Source organism: Schistocerca serialis, chromosome 9, assembly GCF_023864345.2.
Source record: "Schistocerca serialis cubense isolate TAMUIC-IGC-003099 chromosome 9, iqSchSeri2.2, whole genome shotgun sequence".
In the NCBI taxonomy this organism is placed as follows: domain Eukaryota; kingdom Metazoa; phylum Arthropoda; class Insecta; order Orthoptera; family Acrididae; genus Schistocerca; species Schistocerca serialis.
The window spans coordinates 493,776,921-493,797,808 of NC_064646.1; the positions used below are offsets into that span (position 1 = coordinate 493,776,921).

At 37.0% G+C, this 20,888-nt stretch overlaps 1 protein-coding gene across 1 annotated transcript in view; it reads right to left on the bottom strand.

Moving 5' to 3' along the window:
• LOC126418733 (anaphase-promoting complex subunit 7) overlaps positions 1 to 20,888 on the bottom strand; it is a 153,516-nt gene that overhangs the window by 40,215 nt on the left and 92,413 nt on the right. The window contains exons 6-8 of the mRNA XM_050085647.1: positions 12,385 to 12,588; positions 12,033 to 12,275; positions 7,209 to 7,337 (exon numbers count right to left, since the gene is read on the bottom strand). Coding sequence (XP_049941604.1) covers positions 7,209 to 7,337; positions 12,033 to 12,275; positions 12,385 to 12,588 — 576 coding nt within the window. The remainder of the gene's footprint in view (positions 1 to 7,208; positions 7,338 to 12,032; positions 12,276 to 12,384; positions 12,589 to 20,888) is intronic.

A 20,888-nucleotide genomic window follows, 5' to 3' on the forward strand; every position in this document is an offset into this window, starting at 1 on the left:
CCAAATTTTTCTTTTGTTTCCATCACTGCTTGCTCAATATACAGACTGAATAACATCGGGGATAGCCTACAATCCTGTTTCACTCCCTTTCCAACCACTGCTTCTCTTTCATGCCCCTCAACTCTAATAACTGCCATTTGGTTTCTATACAAATTGTAAATATCCTTTCACTCCCTATATTTTACACCTGCTACCTTCAGAATTTGAAAGAGAGTATTCCAGTAAACATTGTCAAAAGCTTTCTCCAAGTCTACAAATGCTAGAAACGTAGATTTGCCTTTCCTTAATCTAGCTTCTAAGATCAGCCGTAGGGACAGTGTTGCCTCACATGTTCTAATATTTCTATGGAATTTAAACTGATCTTCCCCAAGGCCGGCTTCTACTAGTTTTTCCATTCGCCTGTAAAGAATTTGCGTTAGTATTTTGCAGCCGTGACTTATTAAATTGATAGTTCAGTAATTTTCACATCTGTCAACACCTGCTTTCTTTGGGATCGGAATTATTATATTCTTCTTGAAGTCTGAGGTTATTTCGCCTGTCTCATTCATCTTTCTCACAAGATGGTAGAGTTTTGTCAGGACTGGCTCTCCCAAGGCCGTCAGTAGTTCTAATGGAATGTTGTCTACTCCCGGGGCCTTGTTTCGACTCAGGTCTTTCAGTGCTCTGTCAAACTCTTCACGCAGCATTATATTTCCATTTCATTTTCATCTACATCCTCTTCAATTTCCATAATGTTGTCCTCAAGTACATCACCCTTGTATAGACCCTCTATATACTCCTTCCACCTTTCTGCTTTCCCTTCTTTGCTTAGAACTGGGTTTCCATCTCAGCTCTTGATATTCATACAAGTGGTTCTCTTATCTCCAAAGGTCTCTTTAATTTTTCTGTAGCCAGTATCTATCTTACCCCTAGTGAGATAAGCCTCTACATCCTTACATTTATCCTCTAGCCATCCCTGCTTAGCCATTTTGCACATTCCTGTCGATCTCATTTTTGAGACGTTTGTATTCCTTTTTGCCTGCTTCATTTACTGCATTTTTATATTTTCTCCTTTCATCAATTAAATTTAATATTTCTTTTGTTACCCAAGGATTTCTACTAGCCCTCGTCTCTTTACCTACTTGATCCTCTGCTGCCTTCACTACTTCATCCCTCAAAGCTACCCATTCTTCTTCCACTGTATTTCTTTCCCCCATTCCTGCCATTTGTTCCCTTATGCTCTCCCTGAAACTCTGTACAACCTCTGGTTCTTTCAGTTTATCCAGGTCCCATCCCCTCAAATTCCCACCTTTTTGCAGTTTCTTCAGTTTTAATCTACAGTTCATAACCAATAGATTGTGGTCAGAGTCCACATCTGCCCCTGGAAATGTCTTACAATTTAAAACCTGGTTCCTAAATCTCTGTCTTACCATTATGTAATCTATCTGAAATCTGTCAGTATCTCCAGGCTTCTTCCATGTATACAGCCTTCTTTTATGATTCTTGAACCAAGTGTTAGCTATGATTAAGTTGTGCTCTGCGCAAAATTCTACCAGGCAGCTTCCTCTTTCATTTCTTACCCCCAATCCATATTCACCTACTACGTTTCCTTCACTCCCTTTTCCGACTACCGAATTCCAGTCACCCATGATTATTAAATTTTCGTCTCCCTTCACTATCTGAATAATTTCTTTTATTTCATCATACATTTCTTCAATTTCTTTGTCATCTGCAGAGGTAGTTGGCATATAAACTTGTACTACTGTAGTAGGCATGGGCTTCGTGTCTATCTTGGCCACAATAATGCGTTCACTATGCCGTTTGTAGTAGCTTACCCGCATTCCTATTTTTTTTATTCATTATTAAACCTACTCCTGCATTACCCCTATTTGATTTTGTGTTTATAACCCTATATTCACCTGACCAGAAGTCTTGTTCCTCCTGCCACTGAACTTCACTAATTCCCACTATATCTAACTTTAACCTATCCATTTCCCTTTTTAAATTTTCTAACCTATCTGCCCGATTAAGGGATCTGACATTCCACGCTCCGATCCGTAGAACGCCAGTTTTCTTTCTCCTGGTAACGACGTCCTCTTGAGTAGTCCCCGCCCGGAGATCCAAATGGGTGACTATTTTACCTCCGGAATATTTTACCCAAGAGGACGCCATCATCATTTAACCATACAGTAAAGCTGCATGCCCTCAGGAAAAATTACAGCTGCAGTTTCCCCTTGCTTTCAACAGCTCGCAGTATCAGCACAGCAAGGCCGTTTTGGTTAGTGTTACAAGGCCAGATCAGTCAATCATCCAGACTGTTGCCCCTGCAACTACTGAAAAGGCTGCTGCCCTCTTCAGGAACCACGCGTTTGTCTGGCCTCTCAACAGATACCCCTCCATTGTGGTTGCACCTACAGTACGGCTATCTCTATCGCTGAGGCACGCAAGCCTCCCCACCAACGGCAAGGTCCATGATTCATGGGGGGGGGGGGAAGTTGTGGTTAATTCTTGAATTTTCTAAAATACAGGAAGTAGTGAAGGACCACTGAAAGCAGCAAACAGCAACACAAAATATGCATTTTAAAATATAAAGCAGTGATCATATTACTGTTGGGTATTTTATTCAATATTTTTTCTCTCTTTTTTTTATCTGATCTTTGAATTGAAGTTATAATACTGTCTGTAAATGTTCATTTAAAGTCCATTTCATGTTTAAATGGCAAATCCAGACATTAAAATTAAGCATGAAAAAGAGAAGGCTTTTTTATTTTTGTGTTAATAAGATATTAAAAATAAATTTTGGTGCTTAGAAATTATAGGAAGAACAATTTGGTTATATTGCTTATGATATTTGTAGTGAACAATTAGCATTTTCTTCTTTCTGTACAATTGAGAAGTTGTCCAGCACAGTGTTTCTTGAAACGTGGCAGTCCTAGAGTACACCAGTGTGACTAATAAAGGTGACGGTGATGGTAACAACAACAACAACAACAATAATGCTGTACAGGGAAAATTAGGTACCACTGACACAATGGCTTGTAAAATACTTCTGCACTGAAATGAGCCACATTCAGAACTCTAAACAAGGAGGCCAAATCTACATACATACGGAAAAACTTTTTGTCATGTACTGTGATTTTCACAATAACAGCACATAAAACTTGTTTCTCCATTAACCACAAATACTATTGGGGAATAATTGCAATACAAAGTTAAAGTTTACAATTCAAAAATTGTTAAATTACAGCCTACAAGATGTAGAGTTATCTATTTTACAAAATCTGCAAAAGCTGACTTTTGTCAACTTAAAGCTTTTTGAACCTATCCCAGAAGTGTTCTTCAGATTAAAGTGAAAGGAAGGCAGAGAAGTGATGAATCAGATATGGCAAGCAGAAACCCCAAGTTTATAATTGCCCATGAAAATGTGCAGACATTGCGAAACAAAATTAAGGAGCTAGTAGTATTACTGTCAGATCAGTTAAAAGAAGTATCTGTAATGTGTTTTAGTGAACATGGGCTATGAACATTGGCTAACTGATGAGATGTTAGCAATCACAAATATACAGGATTATGTTATGGCATCTCGTTTCTATAGAAAAATATCTACATATGGAGGAACATGTATATTTTTGAAAGACAGTATCAGCTATTGCTGCCTAAAATCTCTCAAAGTTAGGAAAAGAAGGCGATTTTGAAATTTCTATTGTAGAATGAACCTGAATAAAACCAGTCATCGTTTGACTGTACAGAAGTCTAAACTCAAACATAAAAATATTCTTTAACCAGCTTGAAGGTAGTGCTGACAGTATCAGGGACCAAAACAAAACAGTTATATGTGGAGACTTTAGCATAACTTTAACAAAGTTTTGAACGATAGAGATGATCTTATGGCTATCTGTGCAGCATACAACCTGCTCCCAATTATAAATTCCCGTACCAGAGTTACAAGTATATCCAGCACCACTATTGATATGATACTGATAAACGAGGAAAGCCATGAATCTGCAGCTGGAAACTTCAACACAGGCTTCAGTGACCACTATGCACAGCTTCTTGAAATGTCTTCAGTGCTGAACTTAAGTAAACACACAGAAACAATAAAAATAGGAAGAACCTTCAGCCATCAAAACATTGAATATCTTAGGAATTTACTAAAGAAGGAAACCTGGACTGAAATGTACCGATAAGAAAACACGGATGAGAAGTTCAACATATTTATGGATATATTTACACATTATTTTAACATGTCATTTCCAGCTGAACATCAGAAAATCAAGTGTAGCAGGCTTAACAGAAAAAATTGCTTATTGACAGCAGGTATAAAAAAGTCGTACTAAAAAATGAAGATTATATGAGATCCCCAAGTCTTCCATTAGTGTCCAATGAATTCCTTGCATATTTTAAGCATTATGAAATGATACTTAAAAAAGTGATCAAATAAGTTAAAATAATGGCAAATGACTGCTATATAAATAACTCCAATAACAAAATGAAAGCCGTATGGAGTATAATGAAACAGCAAACTGACAATGTTTCTCCTCAAAATTCCAATATTAAATTGAATTGTAATAGAAAGAAATTAATGATCCTAAAGAAATACAAATGTGTTCAATACTTATCTTAGCTATATTAATGAGCAATTAATTGCTGAAATCACAGCTTGCAATACAATCTTCCCAGATCATCTATAAATACCAACATATTCTATTTCACTGTTTCTCTGACCAACAACCCAGAAAGAAGTCCTGTTAGTTATCAGAACTAAATGAATCATTCCACTGGAATACATAGCATCCCAGACAGCCTTATTAAAAAAAAAATGTGGAGATCATCTTACTGAACCATTAACTCACTTTTATAATGGTTCCTTTCAAACCAGAGTTTCCCATCATGCCTAACAACAGCTAAGCTCAAACCAATTTTCAAAAAGGTAAAAAGGATGAAGTGGCTAACTACAGGCCCATTGCTCTACTATCTGTATTCTCAAAAATCATAGAAAAAAATTTTTCAAAGAAGAGTAGTAGATTTTTCTGGGAGAGCAAAAAATACTATCCACAGTACAACATGGTTTCAGGAAAGGCCGATCAACAGATATAACAATTTTTGAACTATTAAGTGAAGCACTTCAGAAAATAGATAGTGGTAAAAATGTCATGGGAATATGTCTAGATCTCTCTAAGGCTTTTGATATCATAGATCATACAAAACTATTGCCTAACTTGACAACATGGAGATTAGAGGAACATCTAACAACTGAATAAAGACATACCTAAGCAGTCAAAAACAAGTGGCTGAAGTGCAACATCAAAATTTCATCAAACTCACTCAACACTATTCAAACTATGAAACCATTAAATATGGATTGCAAAAAGGTTCAGTTCTGGGACCTCTTCTATTTCTGTTATATGTGAATTACCTAAACAAATTCTGTGAGAACATCATCCAGTTTGCTGACTATACAAGTGTGCTAGTGAGTGGGAAAGAAATGGAAATGCTTCAGAAGTCGACAACAGAGACACTGAACATCATTTAAAACTGGCTAAGTCACAACAAATTGGTAATACATGCATGTAAGACAATGGCACTAAATTTCTATATTGTGAAAAAAGGTGAGAAAAACTGTTCCGGTTCAGGTATGTGACAAAGACCTTCAGAATGTAGACAACATTAAGTTCTTGGGAGTATGGCTCGAAGATAATCTCAAATGGGGGATGCATGTTGAAAAATTCTGTAAGAAATTAAGCACTACATACTACTTAATGAGAATATTAGAGGGATGCTGCAACAAAGATTCTCTGAAAACTGTGTATTACGCCTAATATACTCACAACTGAAATATGGAATTATGTTCTGGGGTAACTCATCCCTTAGCCAAAAGCTCTTTAGGTTACAAAAAAGAATTACAAGAATAATGGAAGGTGTAAAATGGAACTAAACCGTAGACCACCCTTTAATAAGCTAGAAATCCTCCCACTTCCATGTATATATGTGTATGAGATTAGCGTGTTTGTGAAAAAATATTCAATGGAAAATCACACCCTCTTCCAGAAAAATGAAAATAGCCACTCCTATAACACAAGGCAAAAAGAAAACTTTCGTTTAGAGCCCACCAACACCACCCTGAATAAAAAAGGAACCCTGTATTATAAGAAAGTTACTTATAATAAACCTTAAATCAATAAATGACCTAGCAAATTTCAAGTCAACTGCTAAGGCATATTTGACTCATTCCTGCTTCTGTAGACTCCACGAGTTCCTTCAGGAAGTCCACTAATGATTTGTGTCTTTGCCTTAGTGATGTATCATGTAAATGTTATTAGAACTTTAATGATTTCCCATGTAAATGATGTTGTAATACAAATATTAATCTGCCAGTACAGTACATGCTCTTTCTGCTTTGTACAATATTTGCTCTGTACATTGTAACTCAGTGATCATTTAATGTAGAAATGATTATATTATATATAAATGATTATATTATATTTTGTTATACATTGACTTGTCCTACATCAGAATGTACTATTTGCGTACTATATGAATACCACGACCAATAAAACTCTACTCCTATTCCTACTCCTCTATGCTGTCCACAAAGGTAATTCCATGAGGCAAAAAAGTGAATGTCTGCATGATACAACCAGCACCTCTGCTTCAGAGCAACACAAAGAAAAAGACTGCTGATTACAAAAAACAAACTGAATTTTTCTATTAATTTATCTGTTGTTGACCATTTGGGTAGTAATTTATTTTACATCATGTTCATTTAGTGTATCACAATTGCTGTCCACACCTGGAACTGGCAAGCAGTATTAGTTAGGGTTTTTCTTTCCTTGGGAATTGCGTAATTTGATGCTTTACAAGATTAAGACTTTACTGTTTATGGTGAACTGTTGCAGGCTTGTTCAGCCACCAATACAATTAGAGTACTAATAGTGACATGAGAGCTTCCATCAAAAATCTCTAAAGGCACACATAATAAAAAATGGCTTTAGTTAAAGCTATGAATGAAAAGAAATTAAGACAGATTATAAGACTAAACATACACACTAGAACAAAGAAGTACCTTCAAAGTAGCTGTAAAAAATGAAACAAGTGCATACTTCAGCTACTTGCATAGCCTTCTATCAATAGAAACATAATTATTCCAGAGTCATTTAAAAATCAAAACTTCAATGCAAAATCCGAGAATATGCAAAGTACAAAATGAAATTAGGACTATCAATAGATACCTGTTCATATATTTCAGCAAGCAAATACACTGCAGATAAGTACGTCTCATCTTGTGCCAAGGCTTTTTCCAAGTACGTTTTAGCTTTGCACACCGTAACAGGATCCTTCATTAGCACAGATGCATACAACTGGAAAATAGCAAAGATATGAAGAAAATTTATCTTCGTCAGTTGTTATAAAGCTTAAGTAAAAATTATAATGATACAGCACTTTCAAGTGCAACAGAGGATATTAAATGCATGATGATGCTAGATAGCTCACTGGTAAAGTGCCAGGCTACAGATGCTAAGATCCCAAGTTTGATGCTAGGTCAATCCCAGTATTTTACTAGTTAGTTAGTTAGTTACATGTTCAATTGATCAATAGCACGGAAAACCATTATGATGTGGAATGTGTCAAATGCACAAGAAATGCGCACAGGAAACAGGTTTTTTTTTGTTTACATTATAGTGTTATACATAAATATTTCTATTATGTATCCCATTCCTTAAAATGGTACAAAATGCATATTTTATTTCTCCAGATTTATTTACTCATGTTCATATTCAAGAATTCATCTATGGTATAGAAGGAGTTGTCAAGGAGGTATGATGATTTCAATTTGTTTTTGGAAACCATTATTGCTGTCTGTCAAACATTTTATTTCATCTGGTAATTTATCAAAAAGTATTATAGCAGCATATTTTACACCTTTCTGTGCCAAAGAAAGGATAAGTAAAGGATAGTGTAGGTCTTTCTTTTTTCTGGTATTGTTATCATGAATGTCGCTGTTGATTTTAAACTGGTCCATGTTGTTGAGAAAAAATTTCATTACTGAGTACATGTACTGTGAAGCAGTTGTAAGAGTTCCTAACCTTTTCAACAGATGCCTACAAGATGTGCGACTATGAACCCCACACATTATTCTAACTACTTTCTTTTGAGCAGTGAATACCTTTTGCCTAAGTGTTGAGTTTCCCCAGAATATTATTCCGTATGACATCAGAGAGTGGAAGTATGCAATGTATTTTAGCTTACTAATTTCTACATTCTCAAAATTGGCAATTATTCTGATTGCAAAAGTTGCTGAACCTAGTCGCTTTAGCGAAAACTTAGTATGCTCTACCCTGGCTACTGACTTCTTTTGATGTGTTATGCTTATTGAAGGAATTATACTTTTTGCAGCAGAAAATTGGATGTACTGTGTTTTTCCAAAGTTCAGAGCAAGCCCATTCGCAGAAACCCAATTAATAACTTTCCCAAAAACCTTATTTGTATCATTTTCTATCAGACTTTCTTTTACTGGATTAATAATTATGCTTGTATCACCAGCAAACAGTGTCAGTTCGGCATCTTGTTTCACTTAAGAAGGGAGGTCATTCACATATATCAAGAACAGGAGGGGACCCATGATCGAACCTTGTGGAACACATAATGTAATTTCACCCCAGTTAGACGAAGTGGCAAACTCCTTTGAATCACTTGAAGTATATAAAGAGATTTTTTGCTTCCTGTTCTGTAGATATGACTTAAACCCTCAGATGCTGTTCCATTTATACCATAGAATTGTAATTTCTCTAACATAATGTCATGGTTCACACAATCAAATGCTTTGGATAAGTCACAGTCCTACTGGCGACATTTTACTATTTGAAGACTCTATTATGTGGACAGTGAAATTGTATATTGCTGTCTCAGTGGAACAGCATTTCTGAAACCCGAACTGTGATTTACTAAGTATCCCATTAATATTGAGATGGCTAACCACTCTTGAGTACATTACTTTCTCAATGATTTTTTAAAATGCTGTAAGCAAGGATACTGGTTGGTAATTATTGACATCTGTAGTTTCCCCCTTTTTGTAGAGAGGCCTGACAATGGCATATTTTAACCTGTCTGGAAAAATACCCTGAGTCAGTGATGCATTACATGTATGACTCAAAACATCAGCTGTAATTGCTCTGGATTGTTTTAATAACTTGTTAGAGATGTCATCTACTACAACAGAACATTTCTTTTTCAAAGATTTAATAATTTTCCTTATTTCACAAGAGGTTGTTGGATGAAACTTAGTCTGACTAAAATTTTTCAAAACTGACTCTTCCATGTACTGCCTGGCTTTTTCTTTTGAACTACTCTCACCAGTTTTTTCTCCTACACTTAAGAAGTGATTGTTAAATACATTGCCTACCTGTGTACTATTGGTTAAGATAGACTCATTCTCTTTAACAGTAATACTACATACCCCAGTGGTTACTTTTCCTGTCTCCCTTCTAAGAACATTCCATATTGATTTGATTTTATTGCTGCAGTTGTTAATTTCTTCTCTAACATACATATTTCTTGATTTCCTTACAACTTTTCCCAGTATGTTACAGTAATTTTTATAGTGTAAAACTACTTCTGGATCTTTACTAGATCTTGCTGTCTCATACAGTATTCTTTTTCTTTCTGTAGACACTTTAATACCTGTAGTAATCCAAGGTTTCTTTGAAAAGTTTGTGGAGTTACATTTAGTACTTTTCTATGGAAAACAATGATCAAAAAGGGATATAAATTTAGCAAGAAATATGCTACCTGTATCATTAGCATTTGGCTCATTATATACATCTTCCCAGTTTACATTTCCTGAACTTTCTCTGAAGTGATCTATAGATACTGGGTTGAGCACCCTCACACTTCATGGTTTCTGAAGTGTACACCCTGTTAGGTTTTGTAAGTTTATCAGTTGTGCATCATGGACAGATAATCCATTTACCACAGGGAAAGCATGTGTTTTTTCTACATCTTCTTGCTGTACAAATACATTATCTACTAGAGTACTACTGTCCTGAGCTATATGAGTAGGGAAATTTATCACTGATTCTAAGTTATATGTTATTAACAACACTTCTAGTTCACTTTCCATATCTGAATTGCTTAGAAAGTTAACACTGAAATCGCCACAGATTAATAACTTCTCCTTTTTGTCTGACAGACAGCATAATAGGGAGTCAAACTTTTTTTATGAATAGCTCCAAATCTCCTGTACACTGTTGCTAATATAAACACAACATTATCTAGCTGAAGTTCACATGCACAAACCTCAAAATGCTGATCAACACAAAATTTGCTTACTTCAACAGTTCTGTATTTATTCCCTTGTTTTATGAAAATGGCAACTCCTCCTTTATCCATACTAGATCTACAAGTGTAAGATGCTAAATTATACCCATGTATACTGACATTTTCCATCCCCACAGTTACATGGTGCTTAGACAGACAAAGTATATCAATCCCATTCTTATTTTTGAGAACATCTAAACACATTATAAGCTCATCTACTTTATTTTTTACTCCCCTGATATTTTGGTGAAGTAAGTTGATACCACCCTTAGCTTTATCCCTATTTGCTGTGCATGAAGTTTCTTTTCTTCTATTTTCCTTGGTTGTTGTCTGTCTGCAATTTGGCTTTAACCTAAAAAAACCTCTCTGCCTGGTCCCAATAACCACAGGGATCACCCCTTGTGTGACTGTGGCCCCTCTTACAGTATCTGCTAATAGAGAAGCTAACCTATCTTTCCCCTTCCTATTAAGGTGCAGGCCATGTGTAGTGTAACCACACCTACCAATAGCATCAACTGGAACAACACTCATGTGAGACTTTGCCGGTGTCTGGAGCATCCCGTTCAGCTCAGGGTTAACACGCCTTACAGCAGTGTTTACCCAGGGCTAATCATGGTGCTGAAAGACCTCCACAAACCCCACATTCCTGTGCCCAGTTTCTGCTCCTTTTTTTTATCCAGGTCACCCCTAATACTATATCGGACTCAGTCACTTATCAGTTGTTTCATTTCTGGCAATGTTTGGTGACATGAAAAATGCGAAGTTGCAGTGTGGTTAGGGGTCCACGTTATACAGTAGGGTCTTCTATAACTGGCTGGGTACGTCATTTCAGCGGTCAGAGAAAGGCAATGCTATACCATTTCCAACAAGACTACACTTAGTCAAGCACAGTGGTGTTCAATCTTCGGACTGATGATAGCTTCACTTACGAGATGTATAGTGGGAACCATGTACATGATAGAAAACTCACATTTCTAGATGAATTAACTGTTCATATTGTTGAGTAATATCTATAGAAAATGGTACACTTAACTGAAGTTTGAGTGTCCTGTTTGCTGTGGACAGAACATTTGCTGATGTGCTTGTGACATGTTTACATTCATTCTAGATTTTAACAGATATTAAATGCTGAACAGCTCTTGTTTCTTTCATTCATTTGGATTTGCTACTTACAATGAAACAAAAAAGATGAAAAATTGCAGAAAGGTGGTATTTAAAAATGAGCAGCAGTGAATACACAATCTGAGGGATACTTTTACAGAGAAAGTGGTGAACAAATTACGGCATATATATGGCAGTGGACAATGTGCTACAAATATCAATCAAATAAGATTTAATAGATACTTTTTGCGGTGCAAAAAAGAATCATTAGAAATGTGTGCTGTAATTCCAAGGAAATCGTGCTGCTCCTTGCTTAAAATTTTGAAATCATTAACAATTCTCTCCTTATATATCTATGACATTTCCAACGTTTTACACAGCAGTTTAAAGTTATTCAAGGAAAATTGTTTCGACAAGGTATGTAATAAGAGAAATAAAGATAATTTTGTGCTTCCTACTCATTGAGTAAACTTACATGCACAGACACCCCATTATATGGAAATGAAAATTTACAACAAAGTAAAAGGCAAGCACTTTCTAAGTATGAGCCTAGATTCGCTGGAATGTCTTGCTGAAAGAGGTGACTTGTTTAGGAAAAAGTCATACAAGTGAATGTAGAACATCTGTTATCTACTTACTGTCAAAGCTCTCGGTGTTTGACCAAGCTGCTTGCATGCACTGCTTGCCATTGTTAAAGCCTCTCGCAATCTGTGCATAAGTACATAGCAATCAACGAGTCCTCGATGTGGTTCATATCGATAAGGACTCAACTGCATTGCCTCTCTAAAATGTACAATTGCTTCCGTGTATTTCTTAAGATCCATAAGTATAGCACCTTTCAGAATAAGTGCTTGGACATTACGTGGGTTCTGAGTGCATGCCTGTAAAAATTTTTGCAGAAAATATTAAATAATATAAAACCAAATACTGGTGACTATTGCCAGATACGCGCAACCTGCATTCATCTTCTATTGCAAAAGGTCCTCTTACTTTGTGAGCAAAATATATGGCCTTTGAATTCTTCCGTGAAGCATAAAAGTAGTATGCCATTGCTATCCAGTGTTCTGGGCCATATTCAGATATATTTATATTTGGTGAGATTATTTTTTCAAGTTCTTTAAACTTCCGTTCCTTGGCTAGCAGCCCTGCATAAATTTCAAGGCCACGTTGCATATATGGGTCTATTCCATAAGCCTGTAGAAAGTTAAAAATATACAAACAATTTGCACTGTGAGTATTTTGATGTTACTGAGCAAAAACACAAAAAAACTGCACATTAATAGTCATTAAAAGTAAGTAAATATTGAATTTAGCTGCAGAGCACTTAAGGGCATATAATGATAATAGGAATTATTCCACAAAACCATACAAAACATACAACAGGATGTAGCAAGCTTATCCATGATAAAATGACCATCCTCAATATCCATTCTGCATCTCTTTATCAAATTCCACCATCTTTAATGGGGACTCGACTAAAGGGGAAGTGACGGAGGAGGAACACCTTAAGAAAACCTTGGACCACCTGCTAAAACACCGCAAGGAGTTCTTGCCAGAGTTACAGTGAAGGCTGCAACTGTGTCTGAGCCAAGTGGAAGCAGGAGATTGACACAACTTGCAGTGCAGAACTAGAACCAGTATCCCCCTGTGTTGGATTAGAGTACAGTGAAATTTCATCCTCAAGGAAGTCAGTAATATTTCCAGAAATCACAGTCGGTAGAAATCAGGACTAATGGTACAGCAATTGTGACCTGCTGTAACAAATATGCAGTACTGTGATGTGGAAGGCAACAAGAAGTTATTATATTATCTGTCCCTACTGCATTCAGTTATCTGTTAAAAATGTCAAAATGGCTTTCTCCTCGGTAAAACAGTGAAACCATTCAGATATCCAGATGCGGCTACTAAGGAGGAGATACCAGACAGAAAGAGTATTCTAATTACACATGAACATGCACATGAACACACAAAAGTGCATGTGTCAACACTGTCCTGGCTGATAACCTCGGACATGATACAGATAACTGCAACCAGTCACTTTTGAAATATTTGTTTATTTTCATAAACCAGTTTTTGAGACTTCTCAGGCTCATCTTCAGATAGGATATTCTTCTGTACTTCTGGATATGAGAATCCACTGTACAGTACCACCGAGAGATACTGATGCAGAGAAATGTTTTAAGAAGTAGCAAGTTAAGGGCAGAGGGAGAAAAAAGGGCCACAGCAAATGCCATGGGAAAAAAAAGCATCTGCAACAGTCAGGACGAGTAATAAAGGCATGGACTGTGAAAGGGTAGGTTAAGTCGGTAATGGATGTCGTGGAGCTCCATACCAGAGTCACTGCCACCTGTCCGTCAAAGTAGTCAGTCCGAATCGAACCAGCAGCACCTTGTGCTGCTGTGACAGTCCCCACTGCTGCGTACTGTCAGCACAGCAATGGCCCTATGATAACTGCGGCTTCTCCTCTTGTGACAACCTAGTCTGGCCACATAGTGAACTGCGACTGCCCCGTTCCCACTGGTGGTCAAATAGTGGGGGAGCTCTGCACGTGCATCTTGGCATCCCTGCAAGACAGCCCTGGGGCGAATCTTTGACATGCTGCAGGACTCTGCTGCTTTCCATAGACACCTGAAGCCTGGGGGCTTAGGGTCTGGGTTGTGTGGGAGAGTTTCCACCTTCACAGGGTGGCCCAGGAGCTGGGGGCTTAGGGTCTGGGTTGTGTGGGAGAGTTTCCACCTTCACAGGGTGGCCCAGGAGCTACCTCAACTCCAAAATTCTGCCACAGACATTCACCATTTGCATAGTGATGATGATCAGTGGCGGCCTCTACTTATTCACCCAGTTATGCAGATCGATCACTACCTCCCCGAAGCCGTCACATAGTAGTCCTTCCCAGAATGCTTTCTCACTGCAAATCCGAGGCAATCCTCAAAGGAAATCGGCCACATTTGCTGTCTGCAGCTTGATCGTGTCATCTGAATTAAGAGACTCTACATCAAATTTGAGTTCACAGCAGCTAACCATCTCCTCATATGGCTCCAATAGTTCTTTGCCACTGCAATGGATACACAGAATAGGACAGGAGCACAGTCGTCTTCCGTCACTGAGATGCCCGACCACTGGCCCCTTTGGTGTGTCAACTCTCTTCCGTTTGCCTGTTTCGATCACGCTGAGACACAAAAACATGACGAATTTTGCAAGTGTTATTATAACAAAACAATGACAATTTTCTTTTTGTGACTGCCACAGCACAAGCAAGCCTTCTCAGCTCTCTGCCTGTCCAAGCAGCACAGTGCGCAACAGTGCAACTGCTGGAGCTGAACTGACAATCAGTATTTTATCAAAGAGTAGGAGAGCAAACTGAATATTTACTAGACACAGTTCTCGCTTTCTCGGTTGTGTTGAACAGGAACTAGCTTTATGACATTTTACAAGTTCCTAAACTCGAGCAAATTATTTAATCTCACCTGTGTCCTTTGGTAATTTAGTTTTTGAATCTCTGTGTGTTAATCTAATTTACTAGATACAGTTCTTGTGTTTTCATCAGTTCCTACAGCGCATATCGATAGTCATTTGTCTGTTGGTGCAGTGTAATTTTCGACCATCTTTAGTAGTGATAGGGACTGTGACTACTGTGTGCGGATGCGAGTTGAGTTGGTGACACTTCACTCTCAGCTCCAGGCTGTGTTGGCTTTGGTTACCCAACTTGACGCTGCAGTGGATGGGTATCACTGTTGTGGACTGGCTGTGGCAATCCAACACACATCCATATGATCCATGAGTCTGCCGATTGGTCTGCACTGGTGGCCAGTTCAGTTACTGCTCACAATGAGGTTGATCTCTCACCCGTGCTTGAGTAGGAGATAACCTCGAGGCGTGGAAGGCAGCGAAAGACTTCCCAGAGTGCCGAATATAGGGCCTTCTTAGTTAGTCTGACAAACAGCTTCCAGGTGCTATCCATGGTCAGATGCAGTCACTTGTCCTGTTTCAAGAGAAAGCCTCTCAGCCTGCAAGATCTGGACAGTCACAGAGAGTGGGATTTTTGGTAGTTGGGAGCTATAGTATTAGGCCTATTATGGGACTCCTTAGGGATATGGCTGCCAAGGAGGGAAAGGAAGCCAGTGTTCACTCCGTGTGCATACTAAGTGGAGTCATTCCACAAGTGGAATGAATTCTTCCGAGTGCCATGAAGAGAGCAGGGTGCAGCCAACTGCAGGTTGGTGCCAATTATGTGTCATTTTGGATTGGAAGAAATTCTCTCTGGTTTTGAGTGGCTATCTGAAGTGATGAAGGCTTTCAGTCACACTTGCAACATGAAAGCAGAGCTCACCATTTGCAGCACAGTCAAGAGGACCAATTGTGGCCCCCTGATACAGAGCCAAGTGGAGCATCTGAATCAGAGGCTCAGACAATTCTGCGACTCTGTAGGCTGCAGATTCCTCAACTTGCGCCATACATAGGGTGATGGCGTTTTTAGTTCAGTTAAATAGGTCAGGAGTCCATTACAAGTAGGAGGTGGCTACACAGACTGCAGGGTCTGTGTGGCACAGACTGGGCAGTTTTTTAGGTTAGAGGGTATCGAGGAAACACAAAAAGGACGTCAGTCTGGAAGGGTTCATGTTGAAGACAGGAAGAACATATCTCTAGGAACCATCTGTATAACAGTTGTAAATTATTGTAGTTGTGTTGGAAAGTACCAGATCTCCAAGCACTAATAGAAAGTGCAGATGCTCAAATCTGAAAGCTAGCTAAAGCCAGAGATAAGTTCGGGTGTTCACAAAGGATAGGTTAAATCTTGTTGGTGGTAGTGGGTTTATTGCTGTTAGAACTAGTTTATCTTGTACTGAAACGGAAGCAGATAGTTCCTTTGGGCTAGCATTGGCAATGGGAATAAAATAATAATTTTATCCTTTTTACAATTAGAACTGGCTGTGACATCAATTTACCCTTGATATGTTGGTGAAAATATAAGTCTAAATCTGGGCATACACACAAAATATCACCCGAAACAGTGCTAAATGCTTTCTTTGAAAATTATTTTCAGAAATTACTTCATGAACCCACTCGAATAGTAAACAGTTATGGAAACACACCTGAACTTTTAGTAACAAATAATCCTAAGCTAATAATGAGCATCAAAATGGATACAGGGATTAACGAACACAGGGTTTTCGTAGTAAGACTAAATACCTTAACTCTCAAATCTACGAAAAGTAAACAAAAATATATCTATTCAGAAAAGCGGATATAATTTGCTTGTCACCTTCCTGGGAGATTCTCCACTCCTTCCAAATTAACAATGTAAGGGAAGATCAGATGTGGCTTGAATTCAAAGAAATAGCATTTGACAGCAATGGAGAGATTTATATCAAATAAATTAACAAAGGATGCAGCTGATCCCCCACAGTACATGAAACAGATCAGAACACTGTTGCAGAAACAACAAAAAAAAAGCATGTCAACTTCAAACAAAAGCAAAATTCCCAAGATTGGTGATCTTTTATAGAAGCTTGACATTTAGCATGGACTGCAATGCGAAACGTGTATAATAGTTTCCACAACAAAATTTAGTTTCAAAACCTAGCTGAAAATCCCAAGAGATTCTGATTGTATGCAAAATATACTAGTGGCAAGACACAATCAGTGGCTTCTCTGGGCAAAAGCAATGGAAATACTATCAATGACAGTACTGCTAAAGTGGAGTTACTAAACACAGACTTCCAAAATTGCTTCATAGAAGAAGACAAAATAAATATTACAGAATTCAGATCATGAATAGCTGCCAACGTGAGTAACTTAGAAGTAGATATCCTTGGAGTGGTGAAGCAACTTAAGTCACTTAATAAAAGCAAGTCATCTGGTCTGGACTGTATAATAGCTAGGTATACTGATGTAAGAGCTCCATACTTAACAATCATATACAACCGCTTTCTCTATGAGAGATCTGTACCCACAGACTGGAAAGTTTCACAGATAACACCAATTTTGAGAAAGGCAATATGAGTAATCCATTAAATTAAAGGCCCATATCATTAACATCAATATGCAGCACGATTTTGGATCATATATTGTGTTCAAACATTATGAATTACCTTAATGACACCCGTCTATTGACACAGCCAACATGGATTTGGAAAACATTGTACTTCTGAAACACAACTAACACTTTACTCAAATGAAGTGCTGAATGCTGTCAACAAGAGACTTTAAATCAGTTCCATATTTCTAGTTTTCCAGAAGATCATGGCACTGTACCTCATAAGTGGCTTGCAATCAAATAGTGTGCTTACAGAATTTCAGCTGAGTTATGTGATTGGATTCATGATTTCCTATGACAGAGGTCACAGTTAGTAGTAACTGATAGAAAGTCATCAAGTAAAATGGAAGTGATTTCTGACATTCTCCAAACTAGTGTCACAGGTCCTCTGCTGTTTCTTATTATAGGTACGATATAGGAGACAATTTGTGCAGCCATCTTACACTGTTTGCAGATGATGGTGTTCTTTACAGTGTAGTAAAATCAGAGGATCAAAGTAAATCGCAAAATGATTTAGAAAATATGTCTATATGATGTAAAAATTGGCAACTGACCCTAAATAAGGAAAAATGTGAGATCATCCATACGAGTGCTAAAAGGAATCTGTTGAACTTCCATAACACGATAAATCAATCAAATCTACAGGCCATAAATTCAGCTAAATACCTAGGAACTACAATTATGAACAACTTATATTGAGAAGAACACATAGAAAATGTTGTGGGAAGGTGAACCAAAGAATGTGTTTTCTTGGCAGAACAGATTTACTAAAGAGCCTGCCTACCAGTACTCTTTTGGAGTACTGCTGCACAGTGTGGGATCCTTACCGGGGAGGATTAATGGAGTACATTGAGAAAGTTCACAGAAGGGAAGCACATTTTGTATTATTGAGAAATCGAGGAAAAGAGTCATGGACATGATACAAGATGTGCAGTGGAAACCATTAAAACAAAGGCATTTTTCATCACAGTGGGATCTTCTCATGACATATCAACCACCACCTTTCTCCTCCAAATAAAATATTTTGTTGACATCGACCTACATAGGGAGAAACGATCATCATAACAAAATAAGGGATATCAGAGCTCGTACAGAAATATATAGGTGGTGTTTTTTCCCACATGCTGTTTGAGAGAGGAATAATAGAGAATTAGTGTGACCGTGGTTCCAGTAACCCTCTGCTAGGCACTTAAGAGTGATTTGCAGAGTAGCCATATATATATATATATATATATATATATATATATATATATATATATATATATATATGTAGGTAGGACCAGCATATTTTTGTGGGTAATAGGGGCACTTGAGAAACAATTTTAGCACTGTGGCTAGTAAAAGAGGACAGATTTGGATGAAAGGAGGAAATATTAATTGGATTCCTAGATTTGGAAGTGTCTTAAAATTGCGGAATAGAATAAAATTAATTCCATTCTTAGGTGGCAGAGTATCAACTACAGGAATATAATGGTGACCAATTCTCTTTGCACAAAGCAGAATAAAGTCGGCAGTACTGATAGAATTGTAAAAGAGGCAAAAATCAGGAAAGGTGCCGGGGAGGATTCCTCATTACCCTCATTGACATTTAATTTCTATGGTGAAGAGGCAACGTAAGTTACTAAACACATAAATCAGTGGATGGTCCCAGTTGCAAGTTGCCTGTCTAAAGAGTTCCAGGGCATAATAAAACTGATTACAGTGAGATAAATGTACTAACCAATCCTAGATCATATGAACTACACAATACTGCATCAAAGACATAAAAAACAGAAATCCACTACTAAACAGCTATGCAAAAATGTTTAAATGTCAATGTCTATAAACACTTCATGTAATTACTACAATGATTATGGACTTCTCAAAAAATATAGACAATTAATTATTTTTTAATGAAATGTATGTTCCAAAGATTGTTTTGCATAAATAGATCGATATATGATAGTGATTTCTTGGCTACATGTTATTAAAGGTGAATCTTTGTTCTTTTGTGCAGTTAGTTGTATGAGTTTGAAGTGCGAGGATGGAGAACAATTTGTGTACGTTTTACTAATTTGTATTGTCAAGTGAAATGACTGAAAATATATGTGTAATTCTGCAGGAAGACCACCAGAACTCTTAATACTATCGAAACATCAAACCAATTATCCTCTAGACGATTATAGAAAGATACACCACAGAAAGAAAATACACAATGAGCCATCAACACATAACACAGAAGAGCAACAAAAAGGAGTAAAATTTTTAGTACTAACAGAACTGGTTATTTTAATTTGACTGTAAGTAAAGAATGACACTGAAGAAAAGGAGAAAACAAACACTGCAGGCAGATTTCACCGTACAGTGAAATAAAGAGAGATGAAGGTCACTGCTATTTGAGATGTGGAAAATTTTCTGCTATGTCAAAATTGATTATTTGATTTATTGGTTTTGCTTGTAAATATTGCTTATGAATCTGAATTTCCATGCTGCAAGGTTTGTGTGTTAATTACTTATCCATCTTTTTATAATTACATTATACTATGTATTTGTCTTCTACTGTCTCAATATAATGGAATTAATTGTAGATAAGTTCCCCAAGATAATAGTAATTTCAGATGAGCTTATATGCATTAAAAAAAGAAATTTAAATTTTTTACATAAATGAGTCAGACAGAAAAAATATTGCTATAGTCAGCCAGTATCACAATGCCTAAGCATCTATGGCTTTAGTGAATAAAAAAGGTTTATTGAAAATGAAAACTTAAGAAATTTACAAGCTATGTCAGCTCAGTTATTATTGTGGTGTCTCTGTGAGGGAGAGACATACCAGAGAGAGTTGTTTTTCAGGCCTATGTGAAGTTAATGATCAATATATTTTTCTTGGTTTATAACACATATTTTACTAGAATAGAATACAAGAATCACAATGCAGAATAATCTTTCTATCTGAGGCTTACTGATGGTATTATGAAGTTTTGTGAAATATTTTGTGATGTTGACGAATTTTGTTGAGATGATGTACTGTGAGAGATGAAGGTCTTTTGTATTGAGGACTATAGTGAGTATGTGAAGTTTATGAGGTTTATAATGATGTTAGGTAAATGAAATATTAGGGACTTATTCACACAGTTTTGTAATGCAGTGTGTTTTTGTTTATGAAGGTATTTTGTAGAAAATTCTGAGAAATGACTATAAGGAGTGTAGGTAAAGTGATGTTGAGCATTAGCCTTTGATTATATGATTGATGTTTATGAAAGTTTGAGCTGTGTCTGGTTTGTTGAAAATATCAGAATTTTATTTAATGGCTGGATGATTACATACCACTGCCATGAGAAAGAGTTAGCATCGGTAGGAAATAACTTCCATGTACTAAATATCTTGTTGCAGATTATAACGTATTAACACGTTATCAATTCATTTCCATGTAAATTTTTAATCATGATATTTACGTGAGAAGAATCTGGGACATAGAAAA